The 18,069-nt window shown below is 39.6% G+C and overlaps 1 protein-coding gene across 1 annotated transcript in view; it reads left to right on the forward strand.

Annotated features, from left to right (window-relative positions):
• The window catches only part of DCT (dopachrome tautomerase), a 34,496-nt gene extending 25,840 nt beyond the window's left edge, over positions 1-8,656 (forward strand). The window contains exons 7-8 of the mRNA XM_077854791.1: positions 4,087-4,288; positions 7,761-8,656. Coding sequence (XP_077710917.1) covers positions 4,087-4,288; positions 7,761-7,933 — 375 coding nt within the window. The 3' untranslated portion in view covers positions 7,934-8,656. The remainder of the gene's footprint in view (positions 1-4,086; positions 4,289-7,760) is intronic.
• Positions 8,657-18,069: the final 9,413 nt, after the last annotated feature.

Genomic DNA, 18,069 nt, shown 5'->3' on the forward strand with positions numbered 1-18,069 from the left:
CAAAATCAAGAGTTGGATGCTGAACTGACTGAGCCAACCAGACACCCCTACCTTAAGTTTTAAATGGGTGTCTATCACATATGAGTTCTCAGAGGAGCAAGACATTACTACAATAAGAGTCACTCTGACTATGAATGATGTCTTCTGGATAGTAATGCATGAACACAAGTGGTGAAAATCACAATGTTCTGGTCTTTGGCGACATACTGGTGTCAGTCATTGTGGCAAGAATCCGAATGTGCAGATGCAGACATCTAAGTTAAGGTTGAGTCTGATAGTAACTTTATCTTCCAGTGATCCTGAAAAATATATGCACGCTTTCCTTGTATTTTATTCAAGTACTTTTATGCCTGCAAACACAATAGCCATTGATTGATTACTTTTTTTCTACAAGGGTTGCATTTAAAAAAATTTTTACCTTGAAAGCCCATGGAATCACATTTTCCTTTTTTTTTTTTTTAAAGATTTTATTTATTCATTTATTCATGAGACACACACACACACACACACACACACAGAGAGAGAGAGAGAGAGAGAGAGAGAGGCAGAGACACAGGCAGAGGGAGAAGCAGGCTCCATGCAGGGAACCTGACTGTGGGACTTGATCCCAGGTCTCCAGGATCACGCCCTGGGCTGAGGGAGGTGCTAAATCGCTGAGCCACCCAGGCTGCCCCACATTTTCTTCAATACTGCCTCCAAGGTGAAAGTTTGTTTCTTCCTGTACCTATCCTTATGTTGTTGGAGCAAGATAGAATGGGTTTGTAAACCAAAATTGTAACCTCATATCTGAAGCACTCAATATTTAATATCAAAATATAACTATGTACCTCTATAGCAGATATAAGGCAACAACGGTATACTGTTACTTTACTTTGGCTTTTATTTATTACCCTCAAATTGTACTTAGCCTTACAGAGACTTTAACTGAGCTCATTTTTAACTTATGTCAAACAAAGATACTATTAGTTTCTCAAGAGCAATTCAAGGTATCTTGTTTAGGAACAATGTTGACAACTCTAACAAAAATGCCTATTCTACAGGTTGCACTACTTACTTCTCTTTATGGCTGTGGATACGTTATTGCTTGCAGCATTTTGTTTATTGCATTCTTTGCATCTTCTTGGCACACACTAGCCTCTTTTACTACCTTCTATAAATTGGGTGCTCTGTATATAGTTCCTACCAGAGCATTTATTGTAAAATATTTTATAGCCCTTCCGAGACCTATAATCTCTCATTATTTTTCCCTGATCTTTTATCTCTCCAAATTATGAATTGCTGCAGAGTCTTGTCCCCTCCTTAATTATTTAAATTTTACACTGGGTGAATTCTGGTGTTTTCCAAAAGTTATTTGCCTCTTGCAGCACTGAATCTGGACCTTTCTATGTCCTGAGAGTTCCTTGTCTCTTCTTCTAACCACAATTTGATCTCTGACTTGAACTCAGTATCTAAAAGCTCAGGAGATACCGTGTGACCTTCTTTGGCAAATATACTCTGGTACACCCCTAGACACTTTCCCTGCCTATCACTTAGGATTTGGTTCAGCTGCTTAGAACAGAAAACCTGTTATAGAAACCCAAGCAAAAAAGAGGTTTATTTTTCTCCTAATGTAAAAGATCCCCAGTGGCAGGCAGTCCAGGGCTGGTATAGTACCTCTATAGTCATGATGGCCCCTTCTGTATCTTTGCTCTACCACCTTGGGTGAGTGGCTTCTTTTCCTAACTTTGTTCACTGGTAATTAAGATGACTGCTGCAGCACCAACCATCACATCCATGTTCCAGGAAACAGCAAGGATAAATGGAAAGGGAAAGAGGGCCATTTTTAAGCTGAGACCACTACCTTTAAAGACCTTTCTTAGAAGTCATGTCTAGTGACTCCTAGTTCAGTCTCAGACATAGTTTGATACATTGCTTCACTCAGAATTCAAAGGAGGTTACAGAGGAAAAAGAGGAGAGTGGAAATTTGGTAAGCAACTCTTAGTGCTTGTTATCCTTAGGCATTCCATCTTTCTTGGGCTCCATGCTCATGGCAAAAGTTCTATTTGAAGCTGGCAGGCTCCCCAGGCTGCAGCTGTAAGATGAAGCATAACTTTTCTGTGTGGGAAACTTCTAACCTTATCTGGAGTTCCCAGGATTCAGGACATAAGGTACTTTTTCAGCAACCTACACCAACAACTAACATTTAGCTCTTTTACCAGGGCTGGTGACTTTTTCTAAACTCTCCTTGTAGGAAACATTGATCACTTGCATTAGCACGTGTCTTCCAAAGTCGATGCTTATACAATAAACATTATACCTTTATTTCTTTGGAGCTTCAGTTTTGTTATTCAAAGCTAAGATTTTTAGAATTTAGAAAAATCTTTTATCTCTGCAAAAGCCCAGTTCTTAAAATTTGATGTTTTTGTTTTTAAGAGGATTGTCTCTGCCATGAACTGTAAAAATCCATTTGGAAAAAAGAATCCCTTGAGTAAATCACTTGATTCCTTTAACTATCCTGTATGTAGTCATGTGAGATAATGCAGGTAGAAAGTTCTCGCTGTTGCCTGATAGGGGAAGTAACTACAAGGACCCTCGGGTAAGATTTGAAAATATTATTTCATAAGTAAACAACAGCAACACAAGCCAGCAGGGCAATGCACTTAAGTGTTTGAGAAGTACAAGAAGTTATGAATCCAGGCTGGGAGCAATCAGGGAAAATGCTTCAGGGCAGGGACCATTGCATTGGTCTTTGATAGACTGATACCAGAAAACAGAAGAAATGGTATTGCAAGCTGAGGAAACAGCACCAGTTAGAAAGGAGCCTCTTTAGTTGAACTGTACAAAAGATAAAACTGCTTTGCGTGACACTGTCTTCAGGCAACAAATCCTTATTAAACATTGATTCTGTCTGGGTTGAATGCTAAACCGATGCTTCACAGGTGAAAAGACCTGATCTCTGACCTTTATGAGTTAGGGGTGTTGTTAAGGAAAATAGATAAATAAGTAACAAGTTATAGTATACTTTGGTCAGTGCTCTAATTGGAGTACAAGGAATAGTGGTGATTGATTAGGTGAATGAATTCATTTCATAAGCATTTATTTATTGGAATCAGTACCCTCCTGCCCCCATGTGACAGGCTCTGGGATGACAGCACATAGGACCCAGGGGTGAGAAGAGAAGTGTCCTTAGGTCCTCGAACTTACAGTCTAGGAACAAAAGAGGAACCCAGCAGAAAGGCTAACTTTCCCATTTACATCGTGTTGCAAAATTGGGGCTATAAATGTGGAACTTTTGCTGTTAATTATTTTAAGACATGTAATAATTGCTATATTTGAGAAGGACTTTAATAGCTTCCTTGAGAAAATAAAAATGAGCGCTATGCACATCACATTTTTTAGACTTAGTTTTGCTGGCGTTAACACTGAAAATTTAAATGAGAGGGTTATAAAATGAGTACATAGAAGAGCCATCCTCTTGAAGAAAAATTGAAAACTCATTTTGGAGATCTATCTTTCTTTCTTTCTTTCTTTCTTTCTTTCTTTCTTTCTTTCTTTCTTTCCTTCCTTCCTTCCTTCCTTCCTTCCTTCCTTCTTCCTTCTTCCTTCTTCCTTCTTCCTTCTTCCTTCTTTCTTTCTTTCTTTCTTTCTTTCTTTCTTTCTTTCTTTCTTTCTTTCTTTCTTTCTTTCTTTCTTTCTTTCCTGTTCATTTGTATTTTAATACTGTTAAACACAGCCTCTTCTTTCTCTTCTATTAAAACCAAAACCAAAGACATATATCTAATCATATTTGCATCTCTCCTCAACTTAATAATTAACACTCACTTATTGAAAGCATCAGATGTTTCCAAACCAGTGTTAAATCTGCAAATGAACTTTCTTTCATTTGTTCGCTTGACAAAGGGGTTTATGATCCTGTTTGGGGAGATGTCAAGCAGCCTTGAAAACTTAACTAAAAATGTCAGTGGGTATGTCACTATGACAAGGTTGGGTATAGAGAAGCTCCTCATGTCAGGAAGAACCCCATTCCCCTTTAGAGAAAGCTCCAGTCAGACTGGCCTGATTGGAATAGATAGATCAATGTCAATGCCACGTTCAATTGTCTTGCAGGTACTTCATTCCTTTACTGATGCCATTTTTGATGAGTGGATGAAAAGATCCAATCCTTCTGTCGATGCCTGGCCTCAGGAGCTGGCACCCATCGGTCACAATCGGATGTATAACATGGTTCCTTTCTTCCCTCCGGTGACTAATGAAGAACTCTTTTTAACTGCAGACCAACTTGGCTACAGCTATGCCATCGATCTACCAGGTAACAAATACAACTTTGAAGTGGGTAATTCATTCATCTTCTGAAGGACCTTTCTTTCTTTTTAAAATGCAAACCAAGATCTAGAATTCAAGTACTCAGGTTTAGTTAATTTTATTAGCAGTTTTCTAGAATATAGGTTAGGCAAAAGAGCCTTTACACTACCAATTAAACATCAGAAGAGGGACTGATTTGGTGACTGAATTAATAAATAATAATATATAATAAATATATAGTAAATAATCTGAATTAATAAAAAAACCAGCTGTGGTTTGAAATGTCTAATCAATAAAATCAAAATGCATTAGCCACATGTGGATGGGGATCATTGCGACTTGGAGAATCGTTACTTGACGGCAGGGCTGGGTTTGGGGTAAGGCAAGTGCAGCACTGGCCCTGAGCACAAAGTTGGAGGGGGGACCAAAAACTTTAGTAATTGAAATAAATAATAATGTAAGGCACTATTTTTGAAAAATCAAAATTAATGCAAAAAAGATGAATACACTCTCAAAATTTTAAATAAAGACAGGCTGCTGTTATTGTTTGTTTTGTAATGAGACCTGTTGTTTCCAATTAGCCCCTTCAAGCCCTGCTGGGTCGGTTTATGAGGTTGACCTTGGCCTGCAAACAGATTGGGCTACATGGGGATTCATGTATATGTGTTCTTAATTAAAGTTCTTTAAGTCATGTTTTTTCACTGTAGGTTTTTTATTGGCTTTTTCCACTTGGTTGAAAATATGGGAAGATGTTTTGATAAGTGTCTATATGGGCACATATTTTTCTATTGGCCCAGGGCCCAATATAGCTCCATGGGCCACTTAGGCAATGTTAGGACAGATTGAGAAAGAAAAGCTAATGTGATTAAAAATATCTTATTTTGTCCAGAACCCCAAAAAAACACAGAGTCCATCTACTGGTGAGTCTTCCCCATTTGTGTCTATCCCATTTTCCCTAAACCTCTGCCTGTGGTGTCATCATAGTGACTTGTGAGCTCATCTCTCTCTCTCTCTCTCTCTCTTTCTCTGACTTCAGAGTCTTCCAGACCCAGGAATCTGTCCCTTGCTTTTCCTTCTAGTCCTGCAACCTTGACTGCCTGTTCTCCTTACTGATTTGAAGTTTCCTTTCTTTGGACAACTGAGATATCTTTTTGAAACTTCATTCTTGTTTCTCTGGAATTGAATAGAGTAACAATCACAAAGTTTAGGATGTGCCTTTGTCCCTCTGACATCAGCCAATTAACAGGCATAGACTGAGAGTCTAAATATGCCCAGAATGTGGGAAGACACATGGGAAGACACAAATTCACATTTCATTTATTGGTCTGACAAAGAAATTCACAATCCTATCTGGGGAGACAACGATAGCTGAAGATTGGTGAAGGGAGTAGGACATTTGGGACAAGCTTCTTGAAAGGGATGGGTCTTTGAACAACTCAAAGAGATAGTGGATCTTCTGTTGGTGAAGCAGAAAGAAGGGAGCATTTTAGATTGAAAAGAGGTAGGGGACAGAGTTCTGAAAGGTGTAGTCTGTTTAGAGAACTGCGTGAAGAAGCCTGGCTGGAGAAGAAGGCTTGGGAAGATTACCTGAATTAAGTCTGGATCTGTGAGAAGAGCCTGATTATGGAGGGCTTTAGAAGCTAGGCAGAAACCATAATGAGATGCCACTTTCCCGTCATTAGGATGACTATTACTGACAAAGCAGTAGATAACAAGTGCCAATGAGGCTGTGGAGTAATTGGAGCCCTTGTGAACTGCTGGTGGGAGTGTAGAGTGGTATTTAGCCTCTGTGGAAAGCAATATGGTAGCTCCTCAAAAAATTAAACATCAGATTACCATACGAGCCAGCAAAGGATTAAAAGCAAGTACTCAAACAGATTATTTGTGAACCTCTGTTTATAGTAGCATTATTCACAATAGACAAAAGAAAGAACTCAATATCCATTGATGGATGAATGGATAAACAAAGTGTGGTGTATGCACACAATGGAATGTTATGTAGCCTTAAAAAAGAAGGAAATCCTGCTGTATGCTACAATGTGTGTGAATCTTGAAGCTATTATGTTAACTGAAAATGCCAGTCACAAAACAGTAAAAACCATATGATTCCACTTATATGAGTTTTCTAGAGTAGTCAAACCTATAGAGACAGAAAGTAGAATGGGGGTTGCAGGGGCTGGAGGGCTGGTGGGCTGGGGCACTGGGGAGGTATTATGTCTGTTTTGCAAGCTGAAAAAAGTCCTGTTGGGTAGATGGCAGTGATGGTTGCACAACAGTGTGAATGCGCTAATGCCACAGAACTGAGCATTTAAAAATGATTACGATGGTTAAATCTACATCATATGTATTTTTCCACAATTAAAAGAATAGTCATTTTGGTTCCTGAACAAAGAAATGTCAGAATAAACATCTGCGTTTTAAGAAGATGGTTCTGGCAACAGATGCTGGATTGCTGGAGGAGAAAAATTAGAATCTTGGAGAAATCCCTTCAGGATGAGTAAGGGCCCTCTGCGAAATGGAGGAAAAAACTAGATGGAAGATTTTTACATTTAGGCTTATGCAGGGTTTAGAATAAGAACCCTGGTCAGAGAAATTGAATTTAAGAATAGCTGGCCAAGGGGAACCTGGGTGGCTCAGTTGGTTGAGCATCTGCCTTTGGCTCAGGTCATGATCCCAGGGTTCTGGGATCAAGCCCAGCTTCTTGCTTAGTAGGGAATCTGCTTCTCCCTCTCCCGCTGCCCCTCCCCCTGCTTGTGCATGCGTGCGCGCGCTCTCTCTCAAATAAATAATATCTTTTAAAAAATTAAAAAAATTTTAATTTGGCCAGAATAGCTGGCCAAGAATAAGAGAATTTTTAAAGAAACAACAAATAGGCATAAATATATTAAAATGAAACCCATTAATTTTGTAGAGAGTTCTTATAAAATATATTTGGGCCTAGTATTAGCTTTATCAGGTGGAAAATTCAGATTTTATTCACAACTATTTAAATGGATACAAATTTCATCTGCCCTGCTATTGAATGTCTCCTATTACAATAGCTAATCTGATCTGTCTTACACATTTATCACCCTATAAAAAGGTAGAGACAATAGCAGAATTTCTCCACCTGAGGGTTGTGTATTTTGCAGTTCCCCAGATACTACTTTACATCCACTTTAACAAATGAGTTTCTAACTCACAAAAGTAGTTATATACTTCCTTGGAGGGTTTATTCTGTATAAGTGTTTATTGTAAGAAATTTAAAAAATGCAATCAGCTGTATTTAAATAATGAAATGCCGTTTCCTCAAGACAAACAATTGTGGATATGACACATTGTTGGTGGGGAAGAAGATAAATTTTATTCTAGCCAGTATAGTTTTGCTTTTTCAACAAAAATGCATATGAAAAGCAAATTGGTTCATTCTTTTCTTCTCTGAGACTATTCAGCTGATGAAACTCCCAATCATAGAACCTTCTCTTCTGCTTTGATTCCAGTTGAAGAAACTCCAGCTTGGACCACAACCCTCTTGGCGGTCATGGGAATGCTGGTGGCTTTGGTTGGTGTTTTTGTGGTGCTGTTTTTCCTTCAGTACCGAAGACTCCGAAAAGGCTATACACCCCTAATGGAGACACATTTAAGCGACAAGAAGTACACAGAAGAAGCCTAGAGATCTCGAGCCTTCCTCTAGAGAGGCATGAGCCAAGCTGGAGTTCTGACCTTGCTGATGAACAATTACTCAGTGTTCTTCCTTTAGCTGAAGATGTTCCATATAGTCCCCCACTGCAGGGATTATCCCAAATACACAGGATGCTTAGCTCGAGTTTCTAGTTTACTTGTTGTTTAACAAACACAGACTAGGATATTTGAGGCTATCTCTACCATCAAACGAAGGTAAAGCTGACAATTTGTGGTATCTGATAATAATTCCCCATTTTGATCAAGCCTCCTTGTTCTGAAACACACACACACAACTGAAAGAGAAGCATTCATTTTAATTTGCAGGTCAGTGTAATTTGAGACCTGGACATGGTTCATGTTCATTTTTTTCTTAGCCCAAGTGTCTTCCTTTTGTAATGGGGTGGGGGCCGGGGGTGGCAGGTACTCCTTGAGTCTCCATGAGTTTAGCTATAAACATCTATGCTTTTAGGTGCCTTCCTGATCATCTTTCTGTGGCTTATTTTTCTCCTTTCTTTTTTTGTCTTCTCCAGCCTGTAAAATGGACTTGAAGATGAAAATAGGCCTTATTTTCCAAATAGGATGGAAAATAAATAAATGAATGAATGAATGATCAGTTTGGTTCTCTTTTGTACATTAGACTTTCCAGAATTTATCCAAATCTGTAGTTCTTAACAGTAGACATATCATGAGATTCAATAGCTGGGTAAACATTGATCCTGTAGTGATAAATAGATGAGAGATAAATTACAGAGTTTTCTAGTTAATTAGACACTGTTTTAAATCTACTAACACTTATAGAACCACTTCTTCCAGGAAAGCCTGGCTGGGAAAGGCTGTGAGGCTAGAATCCTAACAATTTGATTAGAGTTCCATTGCTCTGAGGTCTCATTTGGCTGGTCCCAAACCAATTTCTTTAGCAGGTAACCTCAGATGAAAAATTATTCACATATAATGCAGTTGGTTTATTTTTAAGAGTTGACCTCAGACTTTACTAATGCTGCACTGTACTGACAGTTATTTAGGGATGCTCATCAACTAACTCCTATCATTTAGAAGCAAACCATCCATACAAAACATAAAATTTCAGAATTAAATGGTTATATTCCACTACATAATCATCATATCACGAGAGATAAGAATGAAGCCATCTTTACTAATATGCTCAGACTTACCAAGATGATCCCTACTTCTGAGAAGTTGGCAGTTACTGAGATGTCAAGGTAAATCTCATCTGCTCCTATCTGGTACATGTGCTTCAGGGGTGAGGCCAAAGTTCTAGAAGGTAGCCTGTCTGTCCATTCATTTTACCTCCTCTCTACTGGAATGGATGTGTGTAAAGAATGGATGGGAAGAGGACCCTGGGGCTAGCTGCCTTCTACATATGGAGGAGGGGACTAGAAGGTGTGTTATCTCCTCAGAATGACACTGTGACAGTCAGAGAACTGGACAAAGCCCAATCTGAACCGAATTTGAGTCTGAGTGAGCCTCATAAAGCTACAGGCATATCTGAGAGTGGGCTCAGCAGATGAGAATCAAGATAGCCTAGAGTTCTTCATGGGCTGAAGCTCTGCATGGGCCTTTGTAGCCACCACCACAAGTAGATCTTAATCCCTGCATTTAACAGCATCTATGGAAAATACAGCAAAGTTTCATGAACATTCTGGAAGGTTTATGCTCTGAACGCAGGGTTGTTGGGGAACACGGTTTTACATCCTGTTTTTAAGCCAAAAGAGAAATGTTGAAATGAAGACATAACTTTTCATGGTAGGTGTGTTTCTAAAAAGTTATCTTTAAATTAATTACATGTTAAAAATAGTAGGGGAGGGGCACCTGGGTGGCTCAGTCAGTTGAGGGAGGGACTCTGTTTCCCCTCAGGTCTTGATCTCAAGGTAGTAAGACAGAGGCCGCCTTTGGCTCAGGCCTCCCCTGGGAGTCTGCTTCAAATTCTCCCTTCCCTCTGCACTCCTCCCCCCCACTTGTGTGCTCTCTCTCTCTCTAAAATAAATAAAATACATCTTAAAAAAATAAAATAAAAAATAAAAGTAGCAGGAAAAATGACTTTTTATAGATGAGCCATATGAATAATTCTATAAAGCAAATAACCACCTCTCTCTTCCCTTTCCAGTACATCAGAATTTTCATTCACTGTATTCCCACGTGATTTATTTAAAGCAAGATCTGAGGTAGAATTAGAGGGTAATCATTTATACTTAGCTACTTTTATCCATAGCAGATGCAACTTCTTATAAATACTATGTTTTATAATGTCTTCCTAAGAGAAACGATTTCCTAATTTTGTAGTTCATAGAAGAGAAATAAAATTTTCTAACATTTCCTGACATTACAGTCAGTCAATGATGAATACCTTTTAAGAAATTTAAAGGTAGAACAAACCTGTTAGAATGAAAAAATTAGTATTTACCTACATGAATATTATGCAAATCAACTCATAAAATACCTCGAAGCGTTGTAGGGTTGGTTATATTTCTCAATGATGGAGGAAAACTCTAACCTTGAAGAAAATGAATAGATCACTTTACATGCTTATATCCTCAGAATTAGAAAATTGTATGTATATGAATTACTGTTTCAAAAGAAATGCTTATAAAGTTAACATTCAGAAGTGAAATTAAATCTAATAGCCTCTTTCCTTTGTGAATTAAATTCCCTTCTAATTTTAAAATTCTTTGATACTAATTTCTGTCTTGCTTAGGATTTAACATTGTTAATTATAGTAATCCTAATGAATAATTTTAATTTCATATTAACAAGAAATAAAAAATTTATTAAAGAGGAAAATAAAAATAAATGTTTTGCAGATTATATTGTTCATCTGTTGGAGCTATTATTTTTTAATTTGTGAACACCCATTCCCATTTTTTTTGTACTCAGCATGCATATAATAGAATATGTATACATGTATATGTATATATAATACATACTTACTACTTCACTTTTGAAAATAAGTTCTTAGATAAATTGATGTTTCTACCTTCTTTTGAGTTTCTCAGTAATTGCTACTTCCTGGCTCTCAATTATACAGGCAGAAAAACAAGACACTCATCTCTCCCCAGGTGTTGAGTTACTTTTGACTTCCCCACAGTCTAAAGACTGGTCTTGGGGTTGGGGATGGGATAGGGTGGCTACTTCAAGTCACTGACCAGGAAGCCAAGGCCCCACAGCAGCTAGCTTGCTGATCCTCCTGGAAAGCCTGCCAATTCAAACATTTTGTTGGAGACCCCAGAAGAAAGAAGGTAGAGTCAATGAGGTTATATGGAGTTGGCTTCCATATTTAGAATTGAAGCTTCTAGAGATCAGATTGGACACCTGTCTGTATAGGTTCAATGCCGTTGTATCAAAGCACTTTCAGTACCCAGAAAATGGTGGTGGTTAATCAGACAGGCACATAAAAGAGCCACTTCATTCCCCAGTGGGGAGATAGTTACTCTCCTCAATGCAATGGCAAAACCCAAGGTGGAACTCTTCCTATTTCTACAGAGCCTTGCTCATCCTGAGTCCTTTATAAATATTATTTACTGAATAAACTGAACTCAAAGTAGAACTTTTCATTCAGGGCCTCTGGCATCTGTTTTAACATGTGCTGGATAAAGCAGAAGGTAGTGAGGTCTTGAATCCCTGACATGAGATTAGTAACAACCTCTTTTTTGGATTCTGAATTGTATATACGCTACCTGGACGTTTACTCTGTGCACCCTAATGCAAGGGGGCACTTTCAGCTATATTCTTCCCACCATCAGTAGGCCTTCATTCGTACCATTTGTAGGGACTAGGATAGAAAGTGAAGACTTCATGTTATCATTTTAGGGATCTCCACTATCTGATGTCTTAAAAACTTTGTTTCAGTGGCCAAATAATGAAGGCAGGCAAGCCGGTGCCTTTCTTATGCAGATGGACTCAAGGATTGCTTCAGAAACTGTCCACCTATGACATGAGACTTTGGCTTTAGTTACAAGGGTAATTCAAGATGAAAATACTCCTGCAACAGGAATTATGCTTTGGTGGTAGTTTAATGAAATCTTGAAAACAACATGAAAGAAAATTGTGAGCAATTGGATAAGTTGAAGTTTTCTAAAAAAAATAAAACCCAACATTTCTATTCAAAGCATGTATGCTTTATTTATTTTCATCAAGACTGTATCTCTTTGGTAAAAACCCTAAATCCATTTGTGTAATTTGCCTCATTGACTCAAGTCAGACTTCATGGATGCAATATGAATGTGGTTCTTTCTTCTTCAAGCCATTCTCTGGTAAAGCTACCCCCATGTCCCCCCAAGTGTAATTGTGCTCTGTGTCATAAATAATGTCTCATAGAAAGACTTGTCATTTATTAAAGCAGCAAAGCTTTCACTGCCAGAGCACAAACTCTTATTACTCATTCACTTTGTTATTAAGCATTTCTGAATTCGTAATTAGCACAATGACCACCTTGAAGAACAGCAGAGTGAAATTAGGCCTACACTAAAGCAAAACCTGCCCTCTTGTGTTTTATTAGAAAATTGCACCATGGCAAAAAAAAAAAATTGCACCACGTGTTAAAGTTCTCATAGCTTTACTGTGGTTAATCACCTAGATTGGGGGAAAAAATGTTGCAAGATTTGTCAGTTCAGAAATCAGAACAGATAAAGCACACTATTTGGGAGGAAATGATTTCCTGTGCAAGCAAGGTAGTAGTTATTAAGGCTCTTAGAATTTCTCTTTTAATATATTTTGAAATGTTAAATGCAAACCATAAAAAATTTGGGGGAACATTTCAGCTGCTGGGCAAAACTCTTTTATGCTTGTCAAATATACGCAGGGGATAATTTATCATACAATATTATTAATAAGATCACACCATAGCTGGAGGTTGGGGAAATTTTTTTTTCAATTAAAATCTATTATTGAGAAGCTGGTAAATTTTAAAGTTTTGAGAAGTGTTCAGAAAAACTACTGGATTGGTGAGTTGAAACCAGGCATAAATAAGTGTCTGAGTTCAGGTGAGGGTGTGAATAGTGTCAGGCAACATCCTTCACTGTGGAAAACTCACTTTTCAAGACTACACAACTGGTATGATGGTACCAAAAGCAAGTATTTTATTTGGGTGCCCACAGGGGGTTTATCTGATATTAGGTGACTGAAAAAAGGACTCAAATAGTAAAGAAAGCATGCTTTATCTGTAGTTTTTATAAAGTTTCCATTTCTAATATCTATACCCAGGCAAGGATTAAAGGAGGAAATACAGGGCACAGCTCCTCTCTTCACTCCTCTCCTCTTGTCTCCTTTCTCTTCTCTCTTTCTTTCCCTTCTTTTCTTCTTCTTCTTCTTCTTCTTCTTCTTCTTCTTCTTCTTCTTCTTCTTCTTCTTCTTCTTTCTTCTTCTTCTTCACTTATTTTGAGAAGTTGTGTGTACATGAGAAAAATGGAGTCTCAAAATTTTGCACCTCAATATACCTGTCACTCTCCTTCTCTGGTGGTTCTCTCAAATGGCAATTCCAGACACAGTGATGGTAGCTGTTTTTATGGAGAGTAGGAAAAAGGCAAAAAAATATTGGGGAGTCGGATTTGAAACACTTAGAATGCTTCCAGAAGATGAAGCCTTCTCTTGAAGGAAATCATTAATATATTCCCCATTGATAAATATGTTATTATATGGCACACTTTGCTGAAAAGCTAATTCCCAAAGCAGCAAATTTATTATTAATATTTCTACCCAAAGTCTCACTTCCAATATTTTTATGTGCTTCTTTAAATAGCAAGCTTTGACTCGACTGTTGCCAGGGATCGGCCTTTTCTTCTTAGAAGAATACTTGTATTTCAAAAGTCTTGTGTTTGATACCAAGGAGGCACACTCGGCTAAAATGCATATGTGTTGGGGCTCGAAGTCACAGACCTACTTCTGCAGGCAAGTGATCAACCTTGAACACAGACATGTAATCTCAGTCATAATCCTGCAGTAGCCTATTGTTCCCCCAATAGTCTCTTCTTCCATTGTGACAAGCATACAACTTCCAACCTTTTCAGCTCTGCAGCTCTCATCCCAGCTGCACATTTTCTTTTCATTTCAGGCATTTTACAATTCCGAGGCTTGTAACGTATTATGCATTCAAGGTCGTTTTCTTTCTCTCCGTGCATTTCTCTCCTCTGGATGTCCTCTTATCAAGATGTTGGCTTCTTTGTGTTTTTAACACTTTTACTTGAGATAGTCCCCACTCTTTGATCTTGTGCTGACTCTAAATCGTTTGCTGTCAGCCGCCGGGAGTGGAGATCTGCTGCGTCCCGGGTGCCCTGTCTGCCCGCGCTTGACAGCATCATCGTGTGTCTCCGACAATCAAAGGGCTCTTCCAGCCCAGTAACATGCAAATTTGTTCCTTTTCTGCTTCAGGATGTCACAGTCCACATTTTCCAGCTTAGCGGCACAAGAGCAGGCTTGATAAAATCATTCGGAAATTGACAGAGGGCGCAGTGGATGTAAATTCCTTGGTTTTGAACAGCAGCTACTCCGAGCGGCAGGTTACTGTGAACTCACCTTGCAGCTAGATGGCTGCCTCGGACCTGGTTTTCCACTTGCTGGCGACAGGATGCAGTGGCATGCGGGCTTTTATCACAGAGCAATCTGCTCACCTCTGTTGTAGCTGTCAGAAGGCAAGAACTCTGCTCTCCGGAAGGTTTGGCTGAGACTTCTGCATATGTACCTCACTATAGATAGACGCAGGACAAGACAGATGCTGCAGCCCGTTTCCCATTTATAGCTGTCACTTACCCCACTGGAGCTTGTTCCTTTCCTCTCTACACTAAAAAAAAAAGCCACTAGAAGATATCTGTTAAAAAAGCCCACTATTTTTCCCCATTCAAGCCACCAGTAAGAGACTTGACCTTAATTATCTCCCTGTGTGAAATATCTGGCAGTCTAAGATAAGGGTTCTCTGCTCTCATGAATAGCATGGTATTTCCTGAGCCCTGTCACAGGCCAGTGTTCAATACAATCTGAGCATAATTTTCTGTGTTGACATTTGGCAGGTTTCTTTTTATGCCCGTTGGCCTTGGCGCTGGTTCAGTGGTTAGGGAGGGTCCCCAAGGGCTATTTTCAATGGCAAAGGGGCACTTTGCGGATGAAATACCAACTGGCTTCAGCTGGCATGCAAGTGAAATGTGTTAAGAAAGTTTTTAATTTTATTTTTTAAATTAATTTTTTTGTGGCAAAATATACGCAACGTAGTTTGCCATTTCAACCATTTTTAAGTGTACAGTTCAGCATTAAGTACATTCACAGTGTTGTGCACTGTCACCACCATCTATTTCCAGACCTCTTTGGTCATCCCAAACAGAAACTCTGTGCCCGTTAAACATTCTCTCCCTCTCCACTGGCCTTGGAAATCTTTATTTTTGTTTATTTAAAGATTTTATTTATTTATTCATGAGAGACACAGAGAAAGAGGCAGAGACATAGGCAGAGGGAGAAGCAGGCTCCCTGCGGAGAGCCCCATGTGGGCCTCGATCCCAGGAACCCGGGATCATGACCTGAGCTCAAGGCAGATACCACTGAGCCACCCAGGTGCCCCTGGATACCTTTATTTAACAAGGTATTCAGGAGTCTCTCCCATCTCCATCCTGAGACCCTCAGCTCTGTGTGTTTTTTGTTTGTTTTTGCTTTTTAAAGATTTTATTTATTCATGAGAGACACACAGAGAGAGAGAGAGAGAGACAGGCAGAGAAGCAGGTCCCATGCAGGGAGCCTGATGTGGGGCTCCATCCTGGGTCTCCAGGATCCCACCCTGGGCTGAAGGTGGCGCTAGACCGCTGAGCCACCTGGGCTGCCCAAGCTCTGTGTTTTGGATGGGAACCTTATTGTCTTAAATCAATTACTCCATTCCATCCCCTTGGCTGTAGGGTTTCAGTCATGAATTCAAAATGGAAGGACTTAACCTCGGAAAGAAATCTTTCTGAGGTTTCTGGGAGGTAAAGCCAAAAGATGAGGTCTTACCCTTGAGTGTTATGGTATGGAGACATGAAGTCTGGAATCACAGCAACCATTTTGTCTCCTTGAGGGAAACTTTGATAGTGAAGGGGGCAATTTTTTTCTTTCTTTCAAGACGTTTGAGCTGGGATTTCTCTTACGATATGAAGATAAATCATCTTCAGGGAATTAAAAAAATATTTTATTTCTTTTTGAGAGAGAGAGTGTGTGTGTGTGTGGGAGGGAGAAGGAGAGAGACTCTAAAGCAGAATCTGCAATGAATACAGAGCCCGACTCCGGGCTTGATCCACAACTGTGAGATCATAACCTGAGCTGAAACTCAGAGTCAGATACTTAACCGACTGAGCCACCCTCATCTTCAAGGAATTTAAAAATAAAGTGAGAAAGCAGAGGAGCTGGTTTCTTTATTTTCAGACACCATAATCTATGCCTTTATTGAAACATATTTTCTTTGTTCCTTAAAAATTGCAAGAAAAACACTGGTGCATAAGAAGGGCTTTTTCTTTTTTCACTGTTCTGGGCTTTAGTTTCCTGGTCTGCAAGATGCTCCTCCCACTCCATCCACACACAGGTCGTTGTAGGAATGAATTGAGTTCATATACGTAAGTTCTTCAGAACACTGCCTATGTATGAAACTGGGTGGTCTAAACAAGAGAAATTTATTCCCTCACAGTGCTGGAGGCTGGAAATACAAGATCAAGGTGCCCGCAGAGTTGGTTTCCTCTGATGATTCCTTGGTTGCAGACAGCCACCCTCCTGCTGCCTCTTCACATGGTCTCTCTTCGGTGCACATGCCCCCACTGGTGTCTCCCTGTGTGTGTTCAAATGTCTTCTTTTCTAAGGACTCCAGCCAGATTGGATTTGGGCTGCCTAATTGCTTCATTGAAACTTAATCACCCCCTTTAAAGCCCTATCTCCACATATGGCAATACTCGGAGATACTGCATGCAGGTTGGGATTTCAACATATAAAGTGGGACCGGGATATAATTCAGCCTATAGCAGCCTGGAACAGAAAAGCCGCTCAGTAAATGTTGAAGTTACCTGTCAGATCTCTTTGGAATGCCCAATGTGTGAAATTAGTGCTGCAGGTGAAATCTCATTGATCAAGCCAAGCCATCAGAGCTCCGAAACGCAAAAGCAGGCTCTATGGGGTCTGTAGAGTTATCTGCAAAACTAAGCATGATTCTGCTGGAGGATCATTGCTCTTTCACGCCCGAAGGGCCTGTGTGATTTCTTGGTGCTCCGCTGGGGGCGGAGTGTCACTGAGCCACAGATGGTCTCAACTGGCATGAAGATCTCTCACTACCGAGTCAGGAAAAAGGGGAAGGGAGAAAGTGACAGGGAGAGAGACACTTCAAGGAGGCCAACCAGCCTGCGAAGCCCCAAAGGGCACCACTGCCTTTTTCACTTGGTGGAGAGAGAACAGGAGTGTAAATGGTGTGTGAAATGTTAAATGTGAGTGAACTTTAAGCAACTGACATGGTACTTCTGCTTCATTACCAATCTTTCTTTCTTCTTTCTTTCTTTCTTTCTTTCTTTCTTTCTTTCTTTCTTTCTTTCTTCTTTCTTTCTTTCTTCTTTCTTTCTTTCTTTCTTTCTTTCTTTCTTTCTTTCTTTCTCTCTTTCTTCTTTCCTTTTTTTTTTTTTTTTTCCAGTGAAGCCAGAGCAAATGCTCCTAGTTTCCTATCTTTCCTAAGAATTGAACTTTACTGGCAGGCTCAAGTTGGATTCACCACAGATATACCTGGGATCCTCAGACACTGCGCTTTCCTTAGTTTGCTCCTTTAGTTTGGCTTGGAGGTGGGAGATAAACAGGAAACTGAACAGTTGGGAAGGAAGGGTTGACTAACTCTCCATCTCTGTCTGGAGTGTGAGCCATTTACTGGCAGGAAAAATGAAGAGATGCCCCCTGCTAAGCCACCTGCCCCTTAGCACACACCTAAATATTTGGAGGTTTCAATTTATTTTTTTATTGCTTTTTAAAAAGATTATTTATTTATTCATGAGAGACACAGAGAGAGGCAGAGACACAGGCAGAGGGAGAAGCAAACTCCCCGTAGGGAGCCCGCTGGGGAACTCGATCCCAGGACCTCAGGATCACGACCTGAGCTAAAGGTAGATGCTCTACCACTAAGCTATCCAATCACCC

This window comes from Canis aureus, chromosome 17 (assembly GCF_053574225.1).
Source record: "Canis aureus isolate CA01 chromosome 17, VMU_Caureus_v.1.0, whole genome shotgun sequence".
NCBI lineage: Eukaryota > Metazoa > Chordata > Mammalia > Carnivora > Canidae > Canis > Canis aureus.